Source organism: Bos javanicus, chromosome 14 (genome assembly GCF_032452875.1).
Source record: "Bos javanicus breed banteng chromosome 14, ARS-OSU_banteng_1.0, whole genome shotgun sequence".
NCBI lineage: Eukaryota > Metazoa > Chordata > Mammalia > Artiodactyla > Bovidae > Bos > Bos javanicus.
This window is the reverse complement of record NC_083881.1, coordinates 8,904,991-8,929,047: the sequence shown is the minus strand read 5'-3', so window position 1 is coordinate 8,929,047 and position 24,057 is coordinate 8,904,991. Positions and strand designations below refer to the sequence as shown.

General features: G+C 46.1%; 1 protein-coding gene across 1 annotated transcript in view; it reads right to left on the bottom strand.

Annotated features, from left to right (window-relative positions):
- The window catches only part of HHLA1 (HHLA1 neighbor of OC90), a 36,225-nt gene that overhangs the window by 2,195 nt on the left and 9,973 nt on the right, over nucleotides 1-24,057 (bottom strand). Inside the window, exons 10-15 of the mRNA XM_061439551.1 lie at nucleotides 21,170-21,244; nucleotides 18,884-19,251; nucleotides 17,683-17,751; nucleotides 17,285-17,413; nucleotides 14,043-14,199; nucleotides 11,740-11,822 (exon numbers count right to left, since the gene is read on the bottom strand). Of these exons, the coding sequence (XP_061295535.1) occupies nucleotides 11,740-11,822; nucleotides 14,043-14,199; nucleotides 17,285-17,413; nucleotides 17,683-17,751; nucleotides 18,884-19,251; nucleotides 21,170-21,244 (881 nt within the window). The remainder of the gene's footprint in view (nucleotides 1-11,739; nucleotides 11,823-14,042; nucleotides 14,200-17,284; nucleotides 17,414-17,682; nucleotides 17,752-18,883; nucleotides 19,252-21,169; nucleotides 21,245-24,057) is intronic.

The window sequence follows — 24,057 nt, the reverse complement described above, 5'->3', positions numbered from 1 at the left end:
GGCTCAACTCCCAAGCTTGCCTTCTGCCGAGCTGCGTCAGCCTGGAGGAAGGGACACTTTCTGCAATTTATTCTCCCAGAGGCAAAGGCTGCCCCGTGGCCTGGTGGCCTGGCATAGGTACCTAGGGCCGTGGTGAACCACCCTACTTGTGGGCAGCCCTTGGTATTGGGGAAGGTGTCCTAGAGGAGAAGACATTTGTAGGCCAGAGGATCTCTACTCTGTGAACTTGCTCCAGGACCCCCAGCACAGCCTCTGCTGGCTGTAAGATAAATGTTTGCTGAATAAATGTAGAAGGAGAGGGTGAGAGTTCTTTGAGATTCACACTCAACTGAAGCATTCTCTAATATTCTGCTTCTTATCTGTCAGACACAATTCTCTGCTTATAATCTTTTTTAACCAGTTAAGTTCTTACAGCAGGTTAACTTTCAAGGTTGGACAGACCCTCAGATTGCACTGGCTCTTCTGCTAGAAAGTGGTATGCCCTGGAAACTCTGTGGGTGGCAGCTAAAAGCATTTCTGGGACCCATAAAGTCATACCCACATGACCGAGGCTGATGGTGTTGATGTCACACTACCAGGCACTTACTGAGTCTGATTTGTAATTGTTACCATCACCCAGCAAGAGGATGCCAAAGATTTGAGCTCAGAAGAAGGAGGTGGAATCATCTAGTCCGAACTTTCTTTTTATAGATGAGATCAGTGAGACTTCAAGACTGGCCGTTTATGGTAAAAAACGTTCCACTTCCCAGATCCAGGGCTCATTATATTAACAATATCACTCAGGAGGTGTTGTAAGGAGTGAATAAGTTAATCCATGACCATGCACGACACTTATGGAGAGATGGCCCCAAATCATCAGTAATCACAACAATGGCGTCCAGCACCAGAAAGGCTCAAGAAATAGCTATTGCAATGAAGGTTCCAATTCCCCGTTGGAGTAGAAACCCCTGTTTGGTGAAATGCAGGAGGGGGTCCGCTTAGCACCGTGGATGTTGTTTTCTTCTCTTGTGACACTCATTTCAGGGAGATAGCCTCCTGAGTAGTCCTGACACTCAGAGAACAGGCCGAGGGTGATTTTTATTGGAACTGCAGCTATATTTATTGGATTTTCAAGCATGTATTTTATTAGACTACAAATGAGCCGAAATGACCTTATTACAGACATAACCATGACTCAGCTCTAAGATTTTTTAAAGTAGGTTATGGTTGGGGCGACAGGGTGTTGGTGTTTAATGGGACAGAGTTTCCGTTGGGGAAGCTGAAAATTCTGGAGATGATGGAGTTAATGTTCGCACAACAATGTGAATGCACTTAAAAATGGTTAAAATGGTAAATTATATGTTACGTATATTTTACTACAATTAAAAACAAAGTTATAGACCCCAGCACCTCATTCCTTTAAACGCCACGTTTCATCGACTGGGTCATTCTTTGTGCTGGGTCTCCATCAACACTAAGCTTGGCGTTGAGCCCTGGCTGCGTGTCAGCCTCTACTTGCCCCATCGGCACACACACCACCCTTGCACAGTGCACAATGCGTACAGCAGTACCTGGCCACCCTGTGTGTGCCACTGGGGTAGCATGACCACTCTGTATTATCATTCAAACTTAGTCCTAAGAACATGACATGCAGAATATGCGTAAGTCAACCATCCATCTCACATTCCTTTGGAAGTCAGATTTCCAGAGAGCTAAAACAATTCCAATGCTAGAACTTTCTAGGTGGGGAACCAAGGCTCAGAGAGGCCCAGGAACTTGCCAAGGCCACCTTTGCCAAAAGGCACCCCTGCAGGGGCACCAGGGCAACACCAGAGGCAAGAATCAAACTGAGGCCAGCCAGTCCAACTTGTCTTTGGTCCAGGTGTTTCCCCCTAAACTGTGATCCCGGTCATTAAATCCCAAATAAGCAGCCTTGTCATTTTGTTCACTGTATAACTGTCGAAGCTTTTGACAATAGTAGCTTGGGAGGCCCCCAGAGTGGCAGCTACTAGCCAGAGTGTGGTGTGACACTGCAGCTGACGGCCCCCAACTGGGGGCCTAAAAAAGGGAAACCGTGGTGTGCCTAGAGGCGATGGCCCTGAGCAACGGGGAGGGGGCTTGAAATGTGGGGGCGGGGGGACACGCACATTTGGATCTGGGGGTGGGACGGCTCAGGGCCACTGCAGAAATCCAGTATCTTCCTGCTGGAATCCAGCCTCCTTCAGCTGGCAGAGGCAGGTGCCCTTGGGGGTGGACTGAGTTCACCCCACTGAGTTCACCTGGAGGAGAACTGCCTTTTCTTAGTTTGCCCAAGAAAGCCTCTGGGCTTTCCTGTCAGTGACCCCAGGGCCATAGCATCTTGTGGGACTGTTGGTCTGCATGCACTGGAGGCCCGACTCACCAAAATGTCCCCTGCAGACTGATGCCACCCCCTCTAGAATGTGTCTAAGAGCAAGCCTTTCTAGCCAGACAGACCTGGGATGGAGCTGGCAGGTGGGGCTCCAGCTCTGCCTCTCCCTTCATGAGTGCCCTGAGCCTGACACTGAAGCTTCCTGTGCTCATCTTCCTGGACAGTAAGATGGTCATACATCTTCCTCAGGGCATGGTTAGGATTGAATGAAGTCATCCTTGTCAAGTAGGGACATACCTGGCCACGAACTGGGTGCTCAGTAAGGCTGGCCTGGGATTAATGCTTATTTTATTTCCACATCAGCTGCCCTAGGGAGGGACAACAGTCCACACAGATTTGTTGGACTCTCACCGATGTTGTGCTGGATTTTTTTCCCCCAGGTGAATTCACCAGATGTTGTTCTCAGGCATTGCATCTCTTTGTACAAGGGTTCAGGGTGCCTTGGAGATGCTACCTACATCTTGGAGTAGCATCCAGGTCTCAGGTCTCAGACATCCCTTGAGAGCATCTCCCTCCTCCCTCTCTTCCTCCATCCTCACCCTCCCCTCCTTCCTACATCCTTCCCTCTCTTCTTCCATCCCTAACCCTCTTCCCCCCTCCCTCCCTTCCTCCCTTCCTCCCTCTCTCCCTCCACTACACCATCAGGAGAAGGGGCTGCTTACCGTGAAGGTCCCACTGGAAAGCCGCTGAACGAATGACGCCTGGCTTTGAACAGGATGGGGACTGAGTCCTTTATACCCCAGGGAAAGACCCTTCGTCATGCAACCCTCCTCCCCCTCCTCACATCAAGAGGACAGCCTTTCATGAACCTGGCAGGTGGGCTGCCTCTGTGGGGGAGGAGGAATTATAATGCCCTGGCTTGGACCAGGTGAAGGCTCCATATTAAGGGGCCCACCCAGAGCCTCAGAAGAGACCCAGGCTCTAATTAGAGAACAATGATTCCCCTGTTCCACGCCCCCCAGCTCACCTCAAAGGCTTGGAGGCCCAGAGATTATGTCTTGGGGTCATCAGGAGAGCTCTGATGAAACTCACACGGGCCCTCCTTCAGGAGAAGGGCCTGCTTTGTCTGTTCTAGTTAATTTCCCAGTGAGAGGATCTCTGGGGTGATTCTTCTTCCGTGTTTCTGGCCTCGGGCCTGGGAATATGATACCTTTAGGGGTTTTCTGGGCAAGCGGTGGCGTAGGGCAAGATGAGGCTTCATAATCAGACATCCTAGGTTCCCTGCCCGCTCTGCTTACTCACTCGGAGTAGGGCATGGAGCTTGTTACTGCTCAGCCTTGGCTCTGCATCCATGGGGGAATAATCCTACCAGGACCATGAGGATGAGGTGAGGCAGGTACAGTGAGTGGATGGTAACAGAGCCCATTACATCCTAGTTCCTTCTCTTTCCTTCATAGCCCTGTTGGGAATTGTTTCCTTTCCAGATTTAACAAGGAACAATAACATTTACTGAGTGCCTATTACGTACTGCAAGTATTTTTTACAAGATTTTGTCTTTTTCATCCCAATAGCAGTGGGATGCAGCACTAGCTCTGTTTTATAGATGGGATGAACAGTGAATGCATTAGTCTGAGTTCAAGTACGATGGGATTATTCTTGGCATCCAGGTGAGCCTGGCTGCAAACCCCGTAAGCTGTTCCCTCCATCACTACCTCCTGGAGAACCAGGGCCCGTCCAACAGTCTAATCTGGGAAGAACTGAGCCTTTACAAAACCCACTGAGGGCTTCTTCACATAAGCAGTTGTCCTTGTGCACTGAAGCTTTTCTTTACAGATTGTCAATTATTGCTCAGCGTCTCATGTGCACAGAGGAATGAAGCTATGCGGTGCCCATCCTTTCTTACTAGCACAGAAGACACTCCATGTCTAATAAAACGATGGGAGTCGATGGATCAGTGTGGCAAAAATTCACCTTTTCAGCATCTCCAGAGCATAACCACTGCTTAGGGCCAAGGCATGACAGTCACCATAGGTGTTCTTCTGGACTTTTCCTGGGATTTGAGAAGCTCATTTTCTTCCCATAGCCAATAACAGGGTATCTCAATTTAGCACTATGGATATTTTGGATCAAATGATTTTCTGTTGTGCGGGTGTCCTGTGCATCATAGGGTGTCTTGCTTGCATCCCTGGGCCTCTACCTATGAGAAACCAGTAGCAGTTCCCCTCCCCAAGTTGTGACAGACAAAAATGTCTCTAGACATTGCCAAACAAACCTCCCTGCAGGTCCAAATCACCCCTGATTAAGGTTCACTGGCCTACAGTTTCCCTGGATCCTTGGCCTTTCCCTTCTCTGTTGGTGGAAAAGGGTGAAAAGCAAAGTTTTCTCCAGAACTCAGGCATAAGAAGGAAAAGGCTATTGGATGGGAGCTTACAACAGAAAGAGAGGCAATGCCAAAGAACGTTCAAACTACCGCACAACCGCACTCACCTCACATGCTAGCAAAGTAATGCTCAAAATTCTCCAAGCCAGGCTTCAGCAGTATGTGAACTGTGAACTTCCAGATGTTCAAGCTGGATTTAGAAAAGGCAGAGGAAGCAGAGATCAAATTGCCAACATCTGCTGGATCATCAAAAAAGCAAGAGAGTTCCAGAAAAACATATACTTCTGCTTTATCGACTACGCTGAAGCCTTTGATTGTATGGATCACAACAAACTGTGGAAAGTTCTTCAAGAGATGGGAATACCAGACCACCTGACCTGCCTCCTGAGAAATCTGTATGCAGGTCAAGAAGCAACAGTTAGAGCTGGACATAGAACAACAGACTGGTTCCAAATCAGGAAAAGAGTATGTCAAGGCTGTATATTGCCACTCTGCTTATATAACATGCAGAATACATCATGCTAAATGCCAGGCTGGATGAAGCACAAGCTGGAAATAAGATTGATGGGAGAAGTATCAATAACCTCAGATATGCAGATGACACCATCCTTATGGCAGAAAGTGAAGAAGAACTAAAGAGCCTCTTGATGAAAGTGAAAGAGGAAAGTGAAAAAGTTGGCTTAAGACTCAACATTCAGAAGACTAAGATCATGGCATCTGGTCCCATTACTTCATGGCAAATAGATGTGGAAACAGAGACAGATTTTATATTTTGGGGCTCCAAAATCACTGCAGATGGTGACTGCAGCCCTGAAATTAAAAGACGCTTGCTCCTTGGAAGAAAAGCTATGACCAACCTAGACAACATATTAAAAAGCAGACACATTACTTTGTCAACAAAGGTCTGTCTAGTCAAAGCTATGGTTTTTCCAGTGGTCATGTATGGATGTGAGAGTTGGACTATAAAAAAAGCTGAGTGCCGAAGAATTGATGCTTTTGAACTGTGGTGTTGGAGAAGACTCTTGAGAGTCCCTTGGACTGCAAGGAGATCCAACGAGTCCATACTAAAGGAAATCAGTTTTGAATATTCATTGGAAGGACTGTTGTTGAAGCTGAAACTCCAATACTTTGGCCACCTGATGTGAAAAGCTGACTAATGGGAAAAGACCCTGATGCTGGGAAAGATTGAAGGCAAGAGGAGAAGGGGACACCAGAGGATGAGATGGTTGGATGGCATCACCGACTCAAAGGACTTGAGTTTGAGCAAGCTCCGGGAGTTGGTGAAGGCAGGGAAACCTGATGTGCTACAGTCCCTGATGTGCTGGGATTGCAAAGAGTCGGACACGACTAAGCGACTGAACTGAACTGAATGGGAGCTTAAAGATTAATACAGCACCCAATTTCCTCGCTCACATGAGCCCCCCGCAGAGGGCACGTGTTCCGAAATTGGTGGACTAAGCCACACGCACACACACTCCTCTCCCCCTCGCCTTGTTTCTGTTGTTTAGTTGCTTGGTCCTGTCCAGCTCTGCAACATCATGGAAAGTAGCCCACCAGGCTCCTCTGTCCACGGGATTCTCCAGGCAAGAATATTGGAGTGGGTTGCCTTTTCCTTCTCCAGGGCATCTTCCCAACCCAGGGACCAAGCCCCGTGTCTCTTGCTTTGGCAGGCAGGTTCTTTCCCACTGAGCCTCCAGGGAAGCTCATCCCCCTTCCTCCGCCTTTCTTTTTTTCTGTTGCTAGTCTTTCAGGCATGGGTGGAATACACGGAAATGTACTTGTGCTTTGCCTTTTCACAGCTTCTCTTGGATGTATTTTCTTTTCAGGAATGAAGGAAAATTCTTCCATTTTGAGCCATTTTTTATATGTGAATTCTACATAATTGCATGTAACTATAAATATTTTTTAAAGATATCCTTTTGTAAATTTTTAATATTCTGCTAATTTGATTTTGAATTTTATATGTCAGGTATTCTGTTTTGGGATTTTTAAATAATTTATTATACTTTGTTAAAAAAGGAAAAATTGTACATTTTTAGAAGGTGTTTCTGAGTAAATTTAATGTACTGAAAAAAAAAAGAATCCTGGTTAGCAATATTCCTTGTGTAGCTTCACCGTCTCCTTCATTGGCTAGGGCACAGTAACTGTCCCATTCTTTTATCTCATCAGAAAACCTCTGGTTTCCCTGAGAGCTCAGTTGGTAAAGAATCCGCCTGCAATGCAGGAGCCCCCGGTTGGATTCCTGGTTTGGGAAGATCCGCTGGAGATGGGATATGCTACCCGTTCCAGTATGCTCAGGCTTCTCTTGTGGCTCAGCTGGTAAAGAATCCACCAGCAATGCGGGAGACCTAGGTTCGATCCTTGAATTGGGAAGATCCCCTGGAAAACGGAAAGGCTACCCACTCCAGTATTCTGGTCTGGAGAGCCATGGACTGTATAGTCCATGAGGTGGCAAAGAGTCGGACACAACTGAGTGACTTTCGCTTTCACTTTCAAACCTCTGGTAGCCGCACATGCACAAGTCAGTCAGTATGGAGGTGCACTCCCCTGGGCTCCCCTATTGCCCTAAGCACCCCCCACACCTGGGCTTATTCAGCCACGGAGGGTTGAACCTCCCCTTAACCTCCAGGAGACCGTGGACTCTAGGCTCTGGTCAGTGTCCCTTGGGCCCCCTTTACTTCCTGCGGTGGCTGCTGTTGTGAGAAGGTGTGACCCTAGCAAACTAGCCCTCTGAGCTTTGTCCCCCCTGCATGGACCTCAGAGGTCCCCCATGCTTGGACTTTTAAGGGTTGTGGTCAACCGTAGTCACCATCCCTAGAGGTTGGGGTAATGCGTTCCACATGGAGTTTCCCCACAAGCAGATAGCCCAGGTGTGGGGATGAAGTCATTCATTGCTCCATCCTCTTATTTTTTTCTTTCGCTTCTTACATCATATTTCATTGACTCATGCACTGTTTCACAGCGAAGTCTCCTTAGGGAAGAGGAGCACATGCTGGTGAAGGGGGTTGGGGTGAGCAGAGGCAGAGGACCCTCCCGTGTGCCCCTTAGCAGGCACCCTCCCAGCTCCTGGAGGAAGGTCCAAGAAACAGAGCTGGACAGTCCTCCGCAATCCCCCTCCCCCAGAGGAGCCTGTCCGGCAGTGCTGTTTGTGGGCGCGATACAGTCGGGGGTTTGAGGGGAGGAGGAACTGAGCCACTCGGATTCCCAGTCATCCTCACCCTCCTCTCCTGGGGGTTGTGGGGGAGGCAGAGGTGAGATGGTCTGACATCCTGGCCCCTCCTGGCCCTCTGGTCCAGGTCCTTTCCCTTATGATAAATAACTCTTTGGGGAACCTCAGGGATCCTTTCTTGTTAAAGGTCCCTAATTAATATCAACTTGATCCATCAGAGGATCAGGTCAGATTCACCCACACAGAATGAGCGGTGCTGTGTTTTGTTGTTTTTTTAATTCCTATCCAGGCATGTGCACCTTTGTTTTAGTACATTTATTGCATCTTCATCAGCTTTGCAAACAAAGGGAACTTTGTAGGCTCCAGGAGTCCTGATCACAGCCATTTCTGAGTTTGACATCTGAATGACTTTGAGGATCCCTCAAGTGTCCTGAGAATTAAAAGTAAAACTTTTTGTGTTTGTCCAGACAGGAAAGCATCTGTCTGCTTTTATCCCTAAAGAACATACTGTTCACTGGTCGTGCAAGGGTACTCGAGGGTCTTCAGATGGGGAAGAACTGTCTCCACTTGGATGCTACATGAAAAGTGACTTCTCACTGAAGGGCGGGCATAGATCATAAAGAAGGGAGAATTGATGATCAGCAGCATCCAGGGTGAGTGGGTGGAGGGAAGCTGTCTCCACAGTGAGGAATGAAGGGGTCCAGGCAAGGCCACTGGAGAGAGCTTAGTAATGTTCTGCAGAAACACTTGACATTTACTGGGATAATGGACGTGGAAATTGCATACAGGGACCTGATCCAAAGAGAGAGATGATTCATTGTGTGAGTTGCAGTAGAGGGTTGATGCAAGAGGGCATTCAAACCAAGCATCTTCCAAAGAAAGGTCTGGTCCTTGAAAAGACAACTTTTAACCCTTGAAATATACCACCTGGTGTACTCTCGCCTGGAAAATCCCATGGATGGAGGAGCCTGGTGGGCTGCAGTCCATGGGGTCGCACAGAGTTGGACACGACTGAAGCAACTTAGCAGCAGCAGCAGCAGCAAGAGTATCTTTGTATATTTGTATCATTTCTTTTTACATTCTGCATACAAAGGAAGTCATACAACATTTCTCCTCCTCTGTCTGACTTACTTCACTCCATATGAATCTCTAGGTCCATCCATGTTGCTGCAAATAACAGTATCTCTTTCTTTTTAATGGCTGAGTAATATTCCAAATGGACTCACAGACTTAGAGAAAAAAATTCATGGTTACCAGGGGAGGGAGATGGGGGGAATGGATACTTAGGGAGTTTGGAATCAACATGTACACACTGCTATATATAAAATGGATGACCAACAAGGACCCATTGTGTAGCACAGGGAACTCTGCTCTATGTTATGTGGCAGCCTGGATGAAAGGGAAGTTTGGGGGAGAGTGGATACATGTGTGTGTATGGCTGAGTCCCTTTGCTGTCCACCTGAAACTATCTCAACGTTGTCAATTGGCTATATCCCAAATACAAAACTAAAAAGATTTTAAAAAGAGTATTTTTTTCTACCTGGGACTTTAGATCATGCCAGGTAGTCTAAGCTCACAGGGTGATTTATAGCAGAGGCCTTGGGTCAGACAGTGTTAGCCTGATGCATGGAGGAGCTGGAGCCTGAGTAACATGGGCTCTTCATGTTCCCACATGAGAGTTACTCCAGTAAAAACCCTGGACTCCATGGCTGGGATGAGTTTCCTGGTTGACAAGATTCCATGAATGATCCCATATATCATTGCTGGAAGAGTTCCGTGCGGTCTATGTGACTCCACTTGGAGAGGACAGCTGGAAGCTTGTGTCTGGGCTCTGCCCTCTGTGCCTTTTCCCTTAGCTGACCTTAATCTCTTTTTGCTGGCATCAATGGGAAAGGTGACTATACCAGCTTTTCTGACTTCTGTGAGTCCCATTAGTGCATCATCCAGTCTGAGAGTAGCCTTGGGGATGCACAGAAGATAAATCAAGACAAGACATCCACAAAACAACGTTTTCATCTCCTCCTGAGGGAAGGTTCTCATCACCTCCTACTTAAGGGGCTTGGAGGATTAACTGGATTCATAGTACAGCAAGTCCGATTAGTTGTAGATTAGCTGTTTGGATAAACTGCACAGAGAGACCATATGTGACTCTCTCCAGAGGATGGGTTCATTCTTCCTCATCTGTGCTTGTTGTCTTCCTGAAGCCCCAGGTTTAAGTCCCTTTGGGTACTGAGAGCCTCGGTGCCTGGGCTGGTTTGCTCGTGCTAGTCTCACACACTGCACACCATCTCTTCAGTCTCAGTCATCGTGGGAGCTCCTTGAGCACAGCTACTAGGCTTCCATGACTTTCACAAGCTCCTTGAGCGCTGCTACTAGGGCAGGCAAGGAGGCTGGCCTCACTTCCCTGACTATGAGAGCTCTAACACATGCTCTTCTACCTTCAATACCTTACACAGGAGAGAGAGAGATGCTGCTTCCAAAAAGACCCGTGTTCAATTAATTGATGATCTGGAGCTGGAGCCTGGGTGAATTCTGCAAATGCTGCCAGCCTGGGCCAGGGCCCAGGGTGAACAGAGGTCGCCCAGGGTATTGTGAGACCCTGTTGTTTTTTCAAAACCTCAAATAGACTTGCAGATGTTCTCAAGGCATTTTTGTTTTAAGGCTGGAAGAAAAAAAAGAAAGAGAGAGAAGGGAATGCTACAGAGAAATAAATTCTGGCTCAGACTATTCCTAGAGGGCCAGTATGTGGCAGTGCGCTGGACAGGGCATCACTCAGAGTCAATGTCAGAGAATGAAGGAGCTCGTGCAAGGACTGGCAGTCCAGTGATCAAGACTCCACTTTCCAGTCTTCCCTGCTGGCTCAGGGATAAAGAATCTGCCTGGCAAAGCAGGAGACATGGGTTCGATCCCTGGTCCGGGTGGATTTCACGTGTCACGGAGCAACTAAGCCCATGTGCAACAACTACTGAGCCTGTGTTCTTAGAGCCCGGGAACCGCAACCATGGAAGCCCGCGTGCCCTAGAGCCTGAGATCCACAAGAGAACCCACTGCAATGAGAAGCCTGCACACTGCAGCTGGAGAGTAGCCCTGCTCTCTGCAGCTAGGGAAAAGCCTGTACAGCAATGAGGACCCAGCACAGCCAAATATAAATTAATTAATTAGTTAAATAAAAGCCACAAGGGAGGACTGGAGGACTGCATTGTATTTTGTTTGACTGTTGTAATATAATGCACGGCCATATGGCCACTCGGCTTATATTTGAATTACATTTCGCAGGGGTTTTTCAGAGTTCAACTTGGTTCCGTGATTTTTAGGAAGCCAGATTCCCTTGACCAGACAGTTCAGAAAGACGGAACAATAAAATGGCCACACTGTTGCTTTGGGGAACAGACAAACTACATCAGCCACTTTTGTCAGCAGGAGTGAAAATTAAAATGAAGACGTCTGGCCTCTGAGGATGCCTGAGGACAAGGATGGAGGTGCCCTACACCCTGCTTGTAGCAGGTCACGCTGCGTCTTTTTCTTGAATCATGTGTATACACTTTGCTCTGGTCAGGCATTTGAGTGCTTACATGGCGATTCTCTCCTGTTTCATTTGTCTTTGTCTTTAGAGCTTACAGGGAGACTCAGAGAGGGGAAGAAGCTTGCCCAAGAGCACACAGAAAGACACAATGCTTTGCTGGGCTGACTCCTGCTTTTTTTTTTTTTTTTTCAAACTGTTAGGTGAAGGGAACTCAGAAATACCCTAGACTTCTTGTCTAGGATTCATGATCGCTAAGTGAGTTACACCTCCTCCTACTGATCCTGTGCTAAGGCAGAGTTCTAGACCTTTTTCGTAAAATAGTCTGGCTGTGTACTTACTGTGTGAATGGAACACCCTTTTCACCCTCTGACAGATGTATGTTGCATTCTTCAGAAACCAGGAATAGTAGTCAAGACAATACCTAAAGATCGAAATCACAGGCGAGAGTAATTATTACCCTTTGTGGATATTAGAAGAGAACCATCTAAAAAAGAAAGTCATAATGGCTAATTATTCACAACAAAAAATTCTCTCTCTCCATCTTTATAGGCTGTGGGAGGAAAGGTAGAGAATGAGTCTTCACAGGAAAAAGTTCAGACTTTGAGTCAGAAAGACTTAGTCTTCTACCATAAGGACTTGCCAGGACATGTGACTTCAGGCTGATTACTTAATTCTTTGAGCCTTAGTTTTTTCATACATAAACAAAAGACAATAATAGAATCTAAACTCTTAGGGTATCTTGTGGAAGACAGGAGACACTGTTTGCAAAGTTCCCCAACGGTGCCAGAATTACCATTAGTGATGGTAATGGTACCATCAGTGATGAATATCATCTATTTTTGTGTGAGGTGGTCAGAGTACAGGGCTGTTAGAGTTAACCATGCAGCCAATACCTAGCAAGACAACATCCTGCTCTTGGCTGGTGACTATAGAAATTGTTTCAAAGGCCTTCAGTGAAAAGGTCACACATATCATTAGGAAGAAGAGTTTTCTGTGCAAGTTGTATCACTGGCTCGATGTCGGACTCTGGGAATCTACTTCCCTGTCAATCCTTCACCTGATATACAAGGAGGCTGGGCTAAACATTCTCTAATTGCTTCGATTTCTATCATTCTGTGATTCTAGTATTTTCTGTACTGTGCTAAGTTGCCTCAGTTGTGTCCAACTCTTTGCATCCCCGTGGACTGTAGCCCACCAGGCTCCTCTGTCCATGGGATTCTCCAGGCAAGAATACTGGAGTGGGTTATCATGCCCTCCTCCAGGGGATCTTCTTGATCCAGGGATTGAACTTGCATCTCTTATGTCTCCTGAACTGGGACGGGGAAGTCTTTACCACTAGTGCCATCTGGGAAGCTTCTGGGGAGCAGCAATTGCTCATGTAGAGCTTGGCAATAAAGATTTCCCAGGTTCTATCACCTTCAATTTACCTGGAAAAGGAAAATCCCTGGGAAATTCCATGGACAGAAAATCCCTGGGAAATTCCATGAACAGAAAAGCCAGGACAAAAGAGCCAGACATGACTTAGTGACTAAACAATAGACAAAATGCCCTGATTATTCTCTTCTAATAAATCATACCAGGCTGAAGGCATTGGCTTAAAGCTCAACATTCAGAAAACTAAGATCATGGCATCTGGTCCCATCACTTCATGGCAAATAGATGGGGAAACACTGGAAACAGTGGCTGACTGTATTTTCTTGGGCTCCAAAATCACTACAGATGGTGATTGCAGCCCTGAAATTAAAAGATGTTTACTCCTTGGGAGAAAAGCTATGACCAATCTAGATAGCATATTAAAAAGCAGAGACATTACTTTGTCAACAAAGGTCCATCTAGTCAAGGCTATGGTTTTTCCAGTGGTCATGTATGGATGTGAGAGTTGGACTATAAAGAAAGCTGAGCGCCGAAGAATTGATGCTTTTGAACTGTGGTGTTGGAGAAGACTCTTGAGAGTCCGTTGGACTGCAAGGAGATCCAACCAGTCCATCCTAAAGGAAATCAGTTCCAAATATTCATTGGAAAGACTGATGTTGAAGCTGAAACTCCAATACTTTGGCCACCTGATGTGAAGGGCTGACTCATTTGAAAAGACCCTGATGCTGGGAAAGGTTGAGGGCAGGAGGAGAAGGGGACAACAGAGGATGAAATGGTTGTATGGCATCACCAACTCGATGGACATGAGTTTGGGTAAACTCCAGGAGTTAGTGATGGACAGGGAGGCCTGGTGTGCTGTGGTTCATGGGGCTGCAAAGAGTCAGCCACGAGTGAGCAACTGAACTGAACTGATCTGAGGGCATTGGGGCTCAGGGCCACTCAAAGTCCTCTGTAATTATTCCAGCAGATGTAACACAATGTAACACAATTCCAGCAGATTTGTAACAGCAGATGCAGCAAGTCAACTTGACAACACTTGACTGCACTGTGGCATGGCCACCCGCCTTGGCTCTGGGGACCCAGAAATGAATGGGGTTCCATTCTGGCTCTCAAGGAGGTGACAATACAGCAGAAGACCTACTGGGGAGTGCATTCCTCAAGGTACCGCTGTCACCTGTGTGTTAGTTATTTAACGCCTGGCTGCCTAGTAGCCTGCAGAGGAGCCGAGCAGAGTTAGAAGCCTGTAAGTACTGGATGCAAAGAATACCTCCCGGCCTCCATCCTGGGCTCTCTCTTCTGGCTCGTGCAGAGGCATTGCTGGAAGAAGCGACACAGCTCCATCAGACAAGGGTTGAGCTTCTGCACTGTCAGCGCAAGGGGAGCAGCGGTCATAGCCCCCTCCTTAGGGAGCGGCTCAGGACACCCTGGAAGATGCAATCCCAGACCAGTCACATCAACAAGCATTTAGCATGCATCTTCCCTGCAATGCAGGAGATCCCGGTTGGATTCCTGAGTTGGGAAGATACCCTGGAGAAGGGATAGGCTACCCACTCCAGTATTCTTGGGCTTCCATTGTGGCTCAGCTGGTAAAGAATCTGCCTGCAATGCAGGAGACCTGGGTTTGATCCCTGGATTGGGAAGATCCCCTGGAGAAGGGAAAGGCTACCCACTCCAGTATTCTGGCCTGGACAATTCCATGGACTACAGTCCACGGGGTCGCAAAGAGTTGGACACGACTGACCGACTTTCACTTCACTTCTCTTCCCTTTGTTAAGGTCTGTGCTGGGTGAATATTGTCTCGCCCCTGGTCTTGGGTAGCTCTGGACCAACAGGTGAACATGGCCTTGCTTCACTGTGACTATCAAAGCTGCTGTGAGAGATCCTAGAGAGGAAGAAAGGTGAGGGACCGATTCCTGGAGGAAATCAGAGATGCTCTCCCGAAAATTCCGCGAGAAACTTTACCTTCCTCATTAGATGGGTGGGATGATGGATAGCTAGAGCTATATAGAGATAGATAATATGGGTAGAGATGGGCTTTCCAGGTGGCTCAGAGGTAAAGACTCCACCTGCCAATTCAGGAGACGAGGGCTCAATCCCTGGTTTGGAAAGATCCCTTAGAGAAGGAAATGGCAACCCACTCCAGTATCCTTGCCTGAAAATCCCATAGACAGAGGAGCCTGGTGGGCTACAGTCCATGTGGTCACAAAAGAGTCGGACATGACTTAATGACTCAAGAACAACAACAGATACAGATATAGATCCAGACTGTTATTGTTCAGTCACTAAGACAGGTCCAGCTCTTTGTGACCCCATGGGCTGTAGTCTGCCAAGTTCCTCTGTCCGTGGAATTCTCCAGGCAAGGATACTGGGGTGGGGTGCCATTTCCTTCTCCAGGGATAGATCCAGAGAGATACAGCCAACACATTTTCTAAAATTCAGTCCGACCATTGCCCCCATCCGCACCTCTCGTGCATTTCTTTAGAACCTGGAGAAAAAAGGGCTGTAAGTTCCTATGGTAGCATAATCAAATCTTTGTCTGAAAGGCCCATTCACCATTCACTGCAGGTTTAGAGCAGGGCCAAGGCAGATCTTAGGTGATATGAAAAAGGAGACATGCACGGTCCAGCAATTTAATAATGCCGTGTTGACATATGACTGGATGGTCCGGGAACATTCAGGAAACTAGTCTTGAAAGGCATCCAGGAGCGGGATGGACCTGAGAACTCAGCCTTTGAAAGACTCACTTTGTATCCATTTCTATCTTCTGCAAACTGGCTCCATGGAAACAAAGGAGAGAGCTGGACCTTCAAAAGTTGGGAAAATGCAGCACAGACCACAGAAACCCCAAATTCTGAACCTCTGTCAGGAGTCGTGAAAACCCACATGCAATCCTCAAACAGGGTTTTCTCTTGAATTCCGTAAGAATGAAGTACACACCAACAAGGGCCTACTGTAGAGCACAGAAGACTCTGCTCAGTGTTGCATGGCACCCCGGGTGGGAGGGGAGTATGGAGGACGATGGATACATGCATACTTATGGTTGAGTCCCTTCACAGTTCACCTGAAACTGTGACAATATTGTTAATCTGCTACATTCCAATACAAAATAAAAAGTTAAAAAAAACGAACAAAAGAAGTGTGCATACAGGGATGGCCTTTCAAACAGAACAGAAGTTAATGACACTCAACAGCTGGGAGTCGAATATTTCTTTTTTTTAGGGCTTGACAGATGTAAGTTTTTATATATAAAATGGATAAAAAATAAGGACCTACTTTATAGCACAGACAACTATATTTGATACCTTATGATAACCATAATGGAAAGGAATATTACAAAATATATATATTGCATATTTGTATGTAACTGAACCACTTTGCCTTAGAGCAGTGATTAATGTGACATTGCAAGCCAACTATACTTCAATTAAAAATTTAAAAAATTTTATTCTATCTGCATGTATTGCCTACATTAAAAAAACATGTTTCAAAAGATATAAAAATAAGATTAAAACATGAAAAATAAAAAATGATAATAGGGCTTGATGACACCAATATAAGTTTTTCTAGTTTGCATGGGCTGTAAAAGAGCTTCTAAGGGTCATTTTATTTAATTTTTTTCAGATGAAAATCCTTGGGTTATTTTATTTGATAATAATGATCGTTAATTTCTTTAAGTAACTGTAACAGTCTTTTAAAACAAATTATTTTTTTATTTGGCTGCACCAGGTCTTAGCCTCAGCATGTGCAATCTAGTTCCCTGATCAAGGATCAAACTCAAGCTCCCTGCGTTGGGAGCAAGGAGTCTTAGCCACTGGACCACCAGGGAATTACCACTTTTTTCTTTTTATTGTTAAAGTTATCCCAGTTCTTTCTTTCTTTTTAAGTGAAGTATAATTGCATTAAGGGTTACATATTGTATGATCCTAGTAATATAACTTATTTTTTGGGGGGGCAGCACCATGCAGCATGTGGGATCTTAGTTCTCCGACCAGGGATCGAACCCACGCCCTCTGCATCCCTGCTTTGGAAAAGCATAGTCTTAACCAGTGGACTGTCAGGGAAGCCCCAGGGGTTGAATTTTGGAGTCATCCTTTCCTCCTTCCTCTCTTTCTGCTAACATCATGCTCATTGTCAGAATGGCTTCCATTTGCAAAGCGTACAGCACTTTCTCAATGGGCATTCATTCAATAAAAGTTGTTTAAATTAAGTTATATGGTGCTGTCCGGTTCCAAATCACTTCCACACACATTATCTTACTCAATACAAAACCCTGCAGAGGAAAGACATTTTTAGTGTCCACAATAATTATTATCATTCTCGCTTTACAGCAGAGAAAACTGAATTCTGGAAATTGAGTGCAGGAGGGTACCTCACCAGTAAATAGCAGAGCTAGGATTTAATCCCAGCAGTCTGAATCTAAATTTATCAAACAAACCTCTTTTTATTATAGTACACAGCTTCACCCAAAACAAACAAGAGCTAGAGGAGTGACAGGGCGCTGGTACATACTTGAAAACTGGTGGGTTCCTGGGATCAAGGCTGACTCTTCACCAGGTATAAAGGTCCACACGGCAGGGAGGTCACCTGCATAGGTGACAAGGGCCTCACAAAGGTCAAAATGAAATGGTCTTGGGTTATACATACAACCAGAGAATCATGGCATCTTAAGGAACTCTCAAATCTAGAGAGAAATTGTAGTCAAGAAAGAGGAAGTGATTTATGAAGATTACAGGGCCATTTAACAGCACAGCAAGACTTAGTTCTCCTGCCTGTTTTCCTTCTAGAACCAGTAAAGTACAATAGCAAGCCTGGTCTGCCTGCAGACACCCCCATCACCATGCCACTGCCCTTAAACTACGCTTCCCACCTGGGGTATAGCATTGCCCTTTGCAAGGCCACATTCTTACCTGCCTGTGGATATTTGGGGGCTGGAGCCTTGGTAGGACTTGGAGTCTGTGTGCCAGGGGTGGATGGACCTGGGATGAGAAGAGAGAGAGGTGAGCTTGGCTGTCTTCTAAGGATGCCTGAGCAGAAGTGGTGCCCTGACACCAGTCCTGCCCTGTTCATCCCCTGCTGCCTGTCAAGCCAGGTGTCTGGTAGGATGCTGAGGATGCAAAAGTCAGTTAGAAATAGCACAGCTGTGAAGAATGCTACAATCCACTGAACACAGTTGCCTATAACAAGGGCATCTGGCTACAGGGATCAGAAGAAGTCATTTTAAAAACTCACAAACCAGGCTTCGCCGGTGGCTCAGGGGTAAAGAACCTGCCTGCCAATGCAGGAGATGTGAATTCAATCCCTGATTCTGGAAGATCCCACATGCCAAGAGCAACCAAGCCCGTGAGCCAAAACTACTGAGCCCGAGCTCTGGAGCCTGGGAGCTGCAGCTACTGAGGCCCGAGCACACCCGTGCCCTAGCTCCACAAGAGAAGCCACTGCAGTGAGCCTACGTACCACATGCAACTGGAGAGAAGCCCGAGCCGCAACAAAGATCCAGTACAGCCAAAAACAAATAAACAGAATTTTAGAAAGCACAGAAACCACTTTTGTCTGGTTACAGGAGTAGAAAATATGGAAAATTCATGACACTGCAGTGATGAAAAATCACAATCCTCTCTGCTTCCCAGATACAGTCAAGGTTAACATGTTGTGAATTTCTTTTCAGTCTTATTTTGGTCTATTTTTAATTTTCTGTGTATATTTATTACACACACATGCATACACACATAAATACATAAACAAACACATAATTGGAATCAGACAACAAAGTTTCAGGCCATCCTCATATTGTGATTATATTTTAATGTGCATATCATTATATTTATATGTAATTAATAGAGGTAGGGGGCTTCCCTGGTGGCTCAGTGGTAAATAATCTTCCTGCCAATGAAGGAGACACAGGTTTGATCCCTGGGTAGAGAAGATCCCCTGGAGAAAGAAATGGCAACCCACTCCAGTATTCTTGCCTGGGAAATCCTATGGACAGGTGGACAGAGGAATCTGACAGAGACTAGCGGGCTACGGTCTATGGGGTCACAAAAGAGTCGGACATGACTCAGCAACTAAACGACAACAACAGTGGAGGCAGGAGTGAGCAATCTCTCTTACCTGAGGTCGGGCTGGTCTGGATCGGGCTGCCAACTGCGGCTGCTGTCCCGGCAGGAGGCTGGGAAAGGCTCCTTGTGTTCATAGTCTCCTCGGCCTTAGGAGATGTAGGCAAGGAGGCAAGGGTCTCCCAGGGAGGCCCTCCAGGAGTTTTCTCGCTGATGACCTGAGCCCAGGGCGTGGGTAGAGTGGAAGCCTGTGCCTGTCTGTGGGCCGTGACCCTTGGAGTTCTGGCCACCTTCCTAGTAGCTGCAGGGTAACAGGGCATGTACATGCTTGACTGCCTTGATTCAGATGTAAAATTGACAAGACATTGACATATAATCAAAGGGTATATGCAATGTGCACGCATAATATAGATTATCCAGGGACTTCAGCTCTGTCCTGAACTGGAATAAGGGGACCAAACTAAAGTTTGTTTTCCTAAGTACCAATCAAGAAAAAAATTCTCCAAATTCCTAGGTCACTAAACAATCACTAGAGTGTGTGTTTGGGGGATGGTGGACTCTGTGAAATGTAAGCAATACATTTCTAATCATATGGCATAGTGGAAAGGTTACAAGGTTTAAGGTGAGGAGACCTGGAGATGTAAATTCTGTCCCCATCTCCTCTGTGCTGTGAACTTTGGGGCAAGTTACCAAACTCTTTTTAGCTTTACCATTAAAATGGAGGTGATGGTGGTGATGATGGCAGCCTGACAATATCACAGGATGGTTATTAAGACAAGCCTTCTCTTGTTGGTCTTTTAAATAAAACTCGTCAGATGGTTTTCACTTGCTTATTCCCATGGTAGGAATCAAAAAAGTTTTTTTTCAAGTTTTTACAAAACTAAACTCCTGGGAGTATCTTAACTCTATAATTTAAGTTGGAAACAGTTGGCATTTTAAAAATATTCAGATTTCTCATCCAGAACATGATATATCACTTTATTTAAACATGCTTTTATTACTCTTGTTAAAGTTTTAGGTAGTTTTTCTTACATAAAACTAGCACTTTCCCTGTTAGGGTGATAGCTAGGTATTTTATGATTTCCCTTGCCACCTGTAATCACATCTTTTTTCATGTTATACCAGAAAGTTTTCTTCTTTTGTATAACTGTCTAGGTGCAGATATATTACTACAAACTTTTCTAGTTAGTGAAGCTGATTCCTTTTCCTCATTTTTGTTTCCCTGCCTGCCTGACTTTTATCAATTCTCATCCTTCTCAGGGGAGCCTCTCTCTGGGTTCTCTAGAATAATAGCTCTTTGTAGGCTGAATAACAACTAATCAGTCTGCTTGCCTATGCCTCTCTCCCAGGTCTGAGAGGTCAGGAAAGAAAGAGAACATTGATAGAGCTGTGGGGTTCTTTTTAACAGCTAGCCTGGGGTCTGATATTAAACACATGCATTGACAAGTAAATGAATGAATGAATTCTGGTGACTCTGGTCCAGTATTGGAGCTCATTGAGACATAACTGTCTTTTAATGAAAGAGTTATCTCAGTTGTATCTTATTCCAAATAAGATTAGCGTGCCTTTTACATTTTTAGTGGTAATACCACTGATCAGTGTCCACAGACGTGATGGGAAAGGAAGAACTTCTCAGCAAGTCATTGGCAGCAGCTTTCTACACTGACATCAAGTCATTAACATATTCTTGGCATCATTATCCAGCCTAACCCTGCCTACCATAAAATATTGAGTTCACTTCATTTCATTAGTGTGTGAATTTCAGGAGAGATATTTCCAACCGCTTTGCTGAAATAAAAATACCTGATGTTACAATATAATACAATTATGTAAGATATTACTATTGGAGGATGCTTGCATGAAGTGCACCAGGAAACTTCTGTACTATTTTTGCAACTGTGAATGTTGAACTACTTCAAAATTTTAAAAGTTATAAAAGTAAACATTAAAAAGACATTATGCCAGTGATATTCGTCACCTTTGCTTATAAGAATTAGACCCAGACTGGTTCACATCTCTTATTTAAGGGATGCTAAAGAAAGGGGTTAGTGGAGAAGAGATAAAGGAAGGATTTCACTTATTTATCTGAGCCCAGAGGGAACTGGGGTGGGCGGGCAAACAAGACAGGAGAGGAAAGGGTGAGAAATCTTACTGGAGGCTGGGAGGGTGGGAGAGGGCATGTCCAGGGTGGCTGTGGCTCTGGCCGTGGCCTTGGTTGTGGCTCTGCTGTGACGCTCAGGAAGCACGTTTGTCTTCAAGGTCTGCTCTGCCTCTAAAGGAGGCGTTGTGTCTGTCCCAGAAGAGGTCCTCAGAGCGGACACTCCAGCCCTCTGGGCTTCACGTGGGGGGCTTGTCCTCGGTAGTGTTTGCTGGCTTGTGGGTGTGAGCTGTGAAGTCGGGGCCGACGCCGTGGTAGCTGCACATTTAAGGAGACACTCAAGAGCAGCTTTACTATGCTGATATTTTGGACACAAAGAATTGTCGAGCCACTGGAAGATCATTGGACGGTAAATACACAGTACAGAGGTTCAAAATCACTCAGAACAGTACCTGACATCACCAAGAAGAGGGTTTCTCTTTCAGTGAGCTGAAACTAAGCTGAAATATCAAGCTCTGAAAACACTGCAGGAAAAAGCCCTGTGCACAAAATGCAAAGCTGTCAGACCCAAAAGCATCAGACACTTGACATGTTTCCTGAACAGAACCTGACTCCCGTCAGAGTCCTTGCCCACCTGGCAGCCCTTTGCTCCTCCGTGGCTCTGACGCTGGTCCCTGGAAGAGTGCTTAGGTTTGCTTAAGTGCCCTGGGGGTATAACTAGGGGCCAGGGGTGAAATCTGGGAACTAGGGGTTCTCAGGCAGAAACCACTTGAAAGATGGGCTCCCACAAAGACAGCATGTCCGTGCATGCCAGTTCAGTCATGTCCAACTCTTTGTGACCCCATGGACTGTAGTTCCCCAGGCTCCTCTGTCCATGGAATTTTCCAGGCAAGAATACTGGAGTAGATTGTCATGCCCTCCTCCAGGGGATCTTCCCGACCCAGGGATCGAACCTGCATCTCCTGCATTGGCAGGTGGATTCTTTACTCACTGAGCCACTCAAGAAGCCCCCTACAAAGACAGAAGGAAGGCTTCATTCAGAGGAAGAACCCCTCCCCCCAGTGTCCTTGGATGCTCCATGAAGAGAAGGAGGAAGAGACTCAAGTGTTCACCCTCGGTGAAAGGGTGGCTTAGGGAATGGGGGCCCATGTCAGAACAGGACAGGCTCCCAGTAGCCCATAAGATCTCATCCTCTGCGTAGACGAAGGCTGGCCTGCAGACAGGTGGGGTTTCAGCCCCTAGTTGCCTGTCTGGCAGGCAGCTATGTGTTGGGCACAACCAGTGCAATTGCAGAAGGTGGCCCTGCAACCTTATTTCCTCTCTCTTGCCTTACTTCTGGGCTCAGCATCACTCCACATGCACCAGAAGCCTGGCCCTTGCTCCCAGATGAATGGACATGGGGATGAGTACCTGCCAATCAAACCATCACTGAGACAGGTGACTGCTGTCAAGCACATCAACTTTGGGTCAACACAGTCTCTCTTCCCAAGCAGCTGTTGCTTGGAAAATTTACAGAAAGAGCACAAAAGGGGAGACCTAATTGAGACAGGGAGTGGAAAGTCATGGAAGGACTCTCTGAAGAAGTGAGATTGGCATAAGCCTCAGATCTGTTCTCAGAATTGAAAGGAACCTGCCAATGGCCCATTGCATCTCTTTATCAAGCACAAGTTGATAACTTCCATAACTAAGAGATGCCCTTTAATAAGGGGTTCCCAGGTTGCACTAATGGTAAAGAACCCCCCTGCCAATGCAGGAGACATGAGACGTGGGTTTGATCCCTGGGTCAGGAAGAGCCCCTGGAGGAGGGCATGGCAATCCATTCAAGTATTCTTGCCTGGAGAATCCCAGGGACAGAGGAGTCCGGTGGGCTACAGGGCATGGGGTCATAAAAGAGTTGGACATGGCTGCAGTGACTTAGCACAGCCTCACACCCTACCTACAATAAATACCAATCAAGGCAGCCTTGTGAAGTGGAATTGGAGGTTGACTGCAAACTTCATGTCACTCCAAGGACACTGATGAAGAACCTACTGTGCACAAAGAGCACTGTGAGGCATCAAGAGGAAGGCAGACGCGGAGCTGAAGGAGGCTCAGCCTCGCCTTCAAGTGTCAGTCCTTGAGGAGACACACAGATAAAGTCGTCTGTGACTCAACCTGGAGTAACAGAGTCCAAATGAGTGTTGTAGGATTACAGAGGACAGAAGACTAATTTTGGTTAGGTGATTTTGTTGGAAAGAAGAGTCAGTAGCTGAGTTAGCCATTGACAGACAAATTGGATTCTGAAATACGGAAAAGTAGGCAAGTTCCATTTTGGGATAACAGCAAAATTCCAAAGGTGTGGAAATGTATGCCATCTGCAAGAAGAGGCAGGGGTTTCAATAGAGTTTTAGCAAGAGATTTATGTAAAGAGAGTAGATGAGTGTGGGCTTGATGATAGAGAAATGTATACTCCTTGCTAAGGATTTCGGATCCTCTGCTGCTGAATTAGGAGTTCTGAGCAGTGGAAAGATATAACCCAATTATATTATAACTATTTTGGGAATGGATGGATATTGCAGAGAAATAAGAGACTGGGTCAAAGGAGATTGGTTCAGGGGCTGCTATAGTAAAGGTAGATGATGAGAACTTGAACTAAGATCATCAGAGCAGTAGAAAATAGTCTTGGAAGATCAGCCACATTGCAGAAACGTTATTCAGCTAGAAATGACAGCTAAGTGTAGAAGAGAAAGCTTTAAGGTGACCCAAAATGCCACCTGGTGCCAGAGAAAATGCAGGAAGATGGGGAGGTGTGAGTATGGAGGGGCAGAAGATGGTATCTGGGATTGGATGGTATCTGGTATCTGGATGGCATCTGGGTATTATGGAGTGGCAGTGTTTACAATAGGGTCACAAATTCAAATATGTACAAAAGTCAGGTACTTTATATGAGAAAAGAAGTGCAAGCCAACAGGGAGAGGTGAGGGCTATGGAAAAGAAGAGAAAAGCGTCTCTCCTAACAGAGAGGATGGCAGGTCAACTCCATTTGCTGGCTGCCAGGGGTGAGAGGGAGGACCCAGGGCTGCCAGGTCTTTTGACAAAAAAAAAAATCTAGAAATCCAAAAAAATTTCAGTGACAAAATCCTCTGATTTTA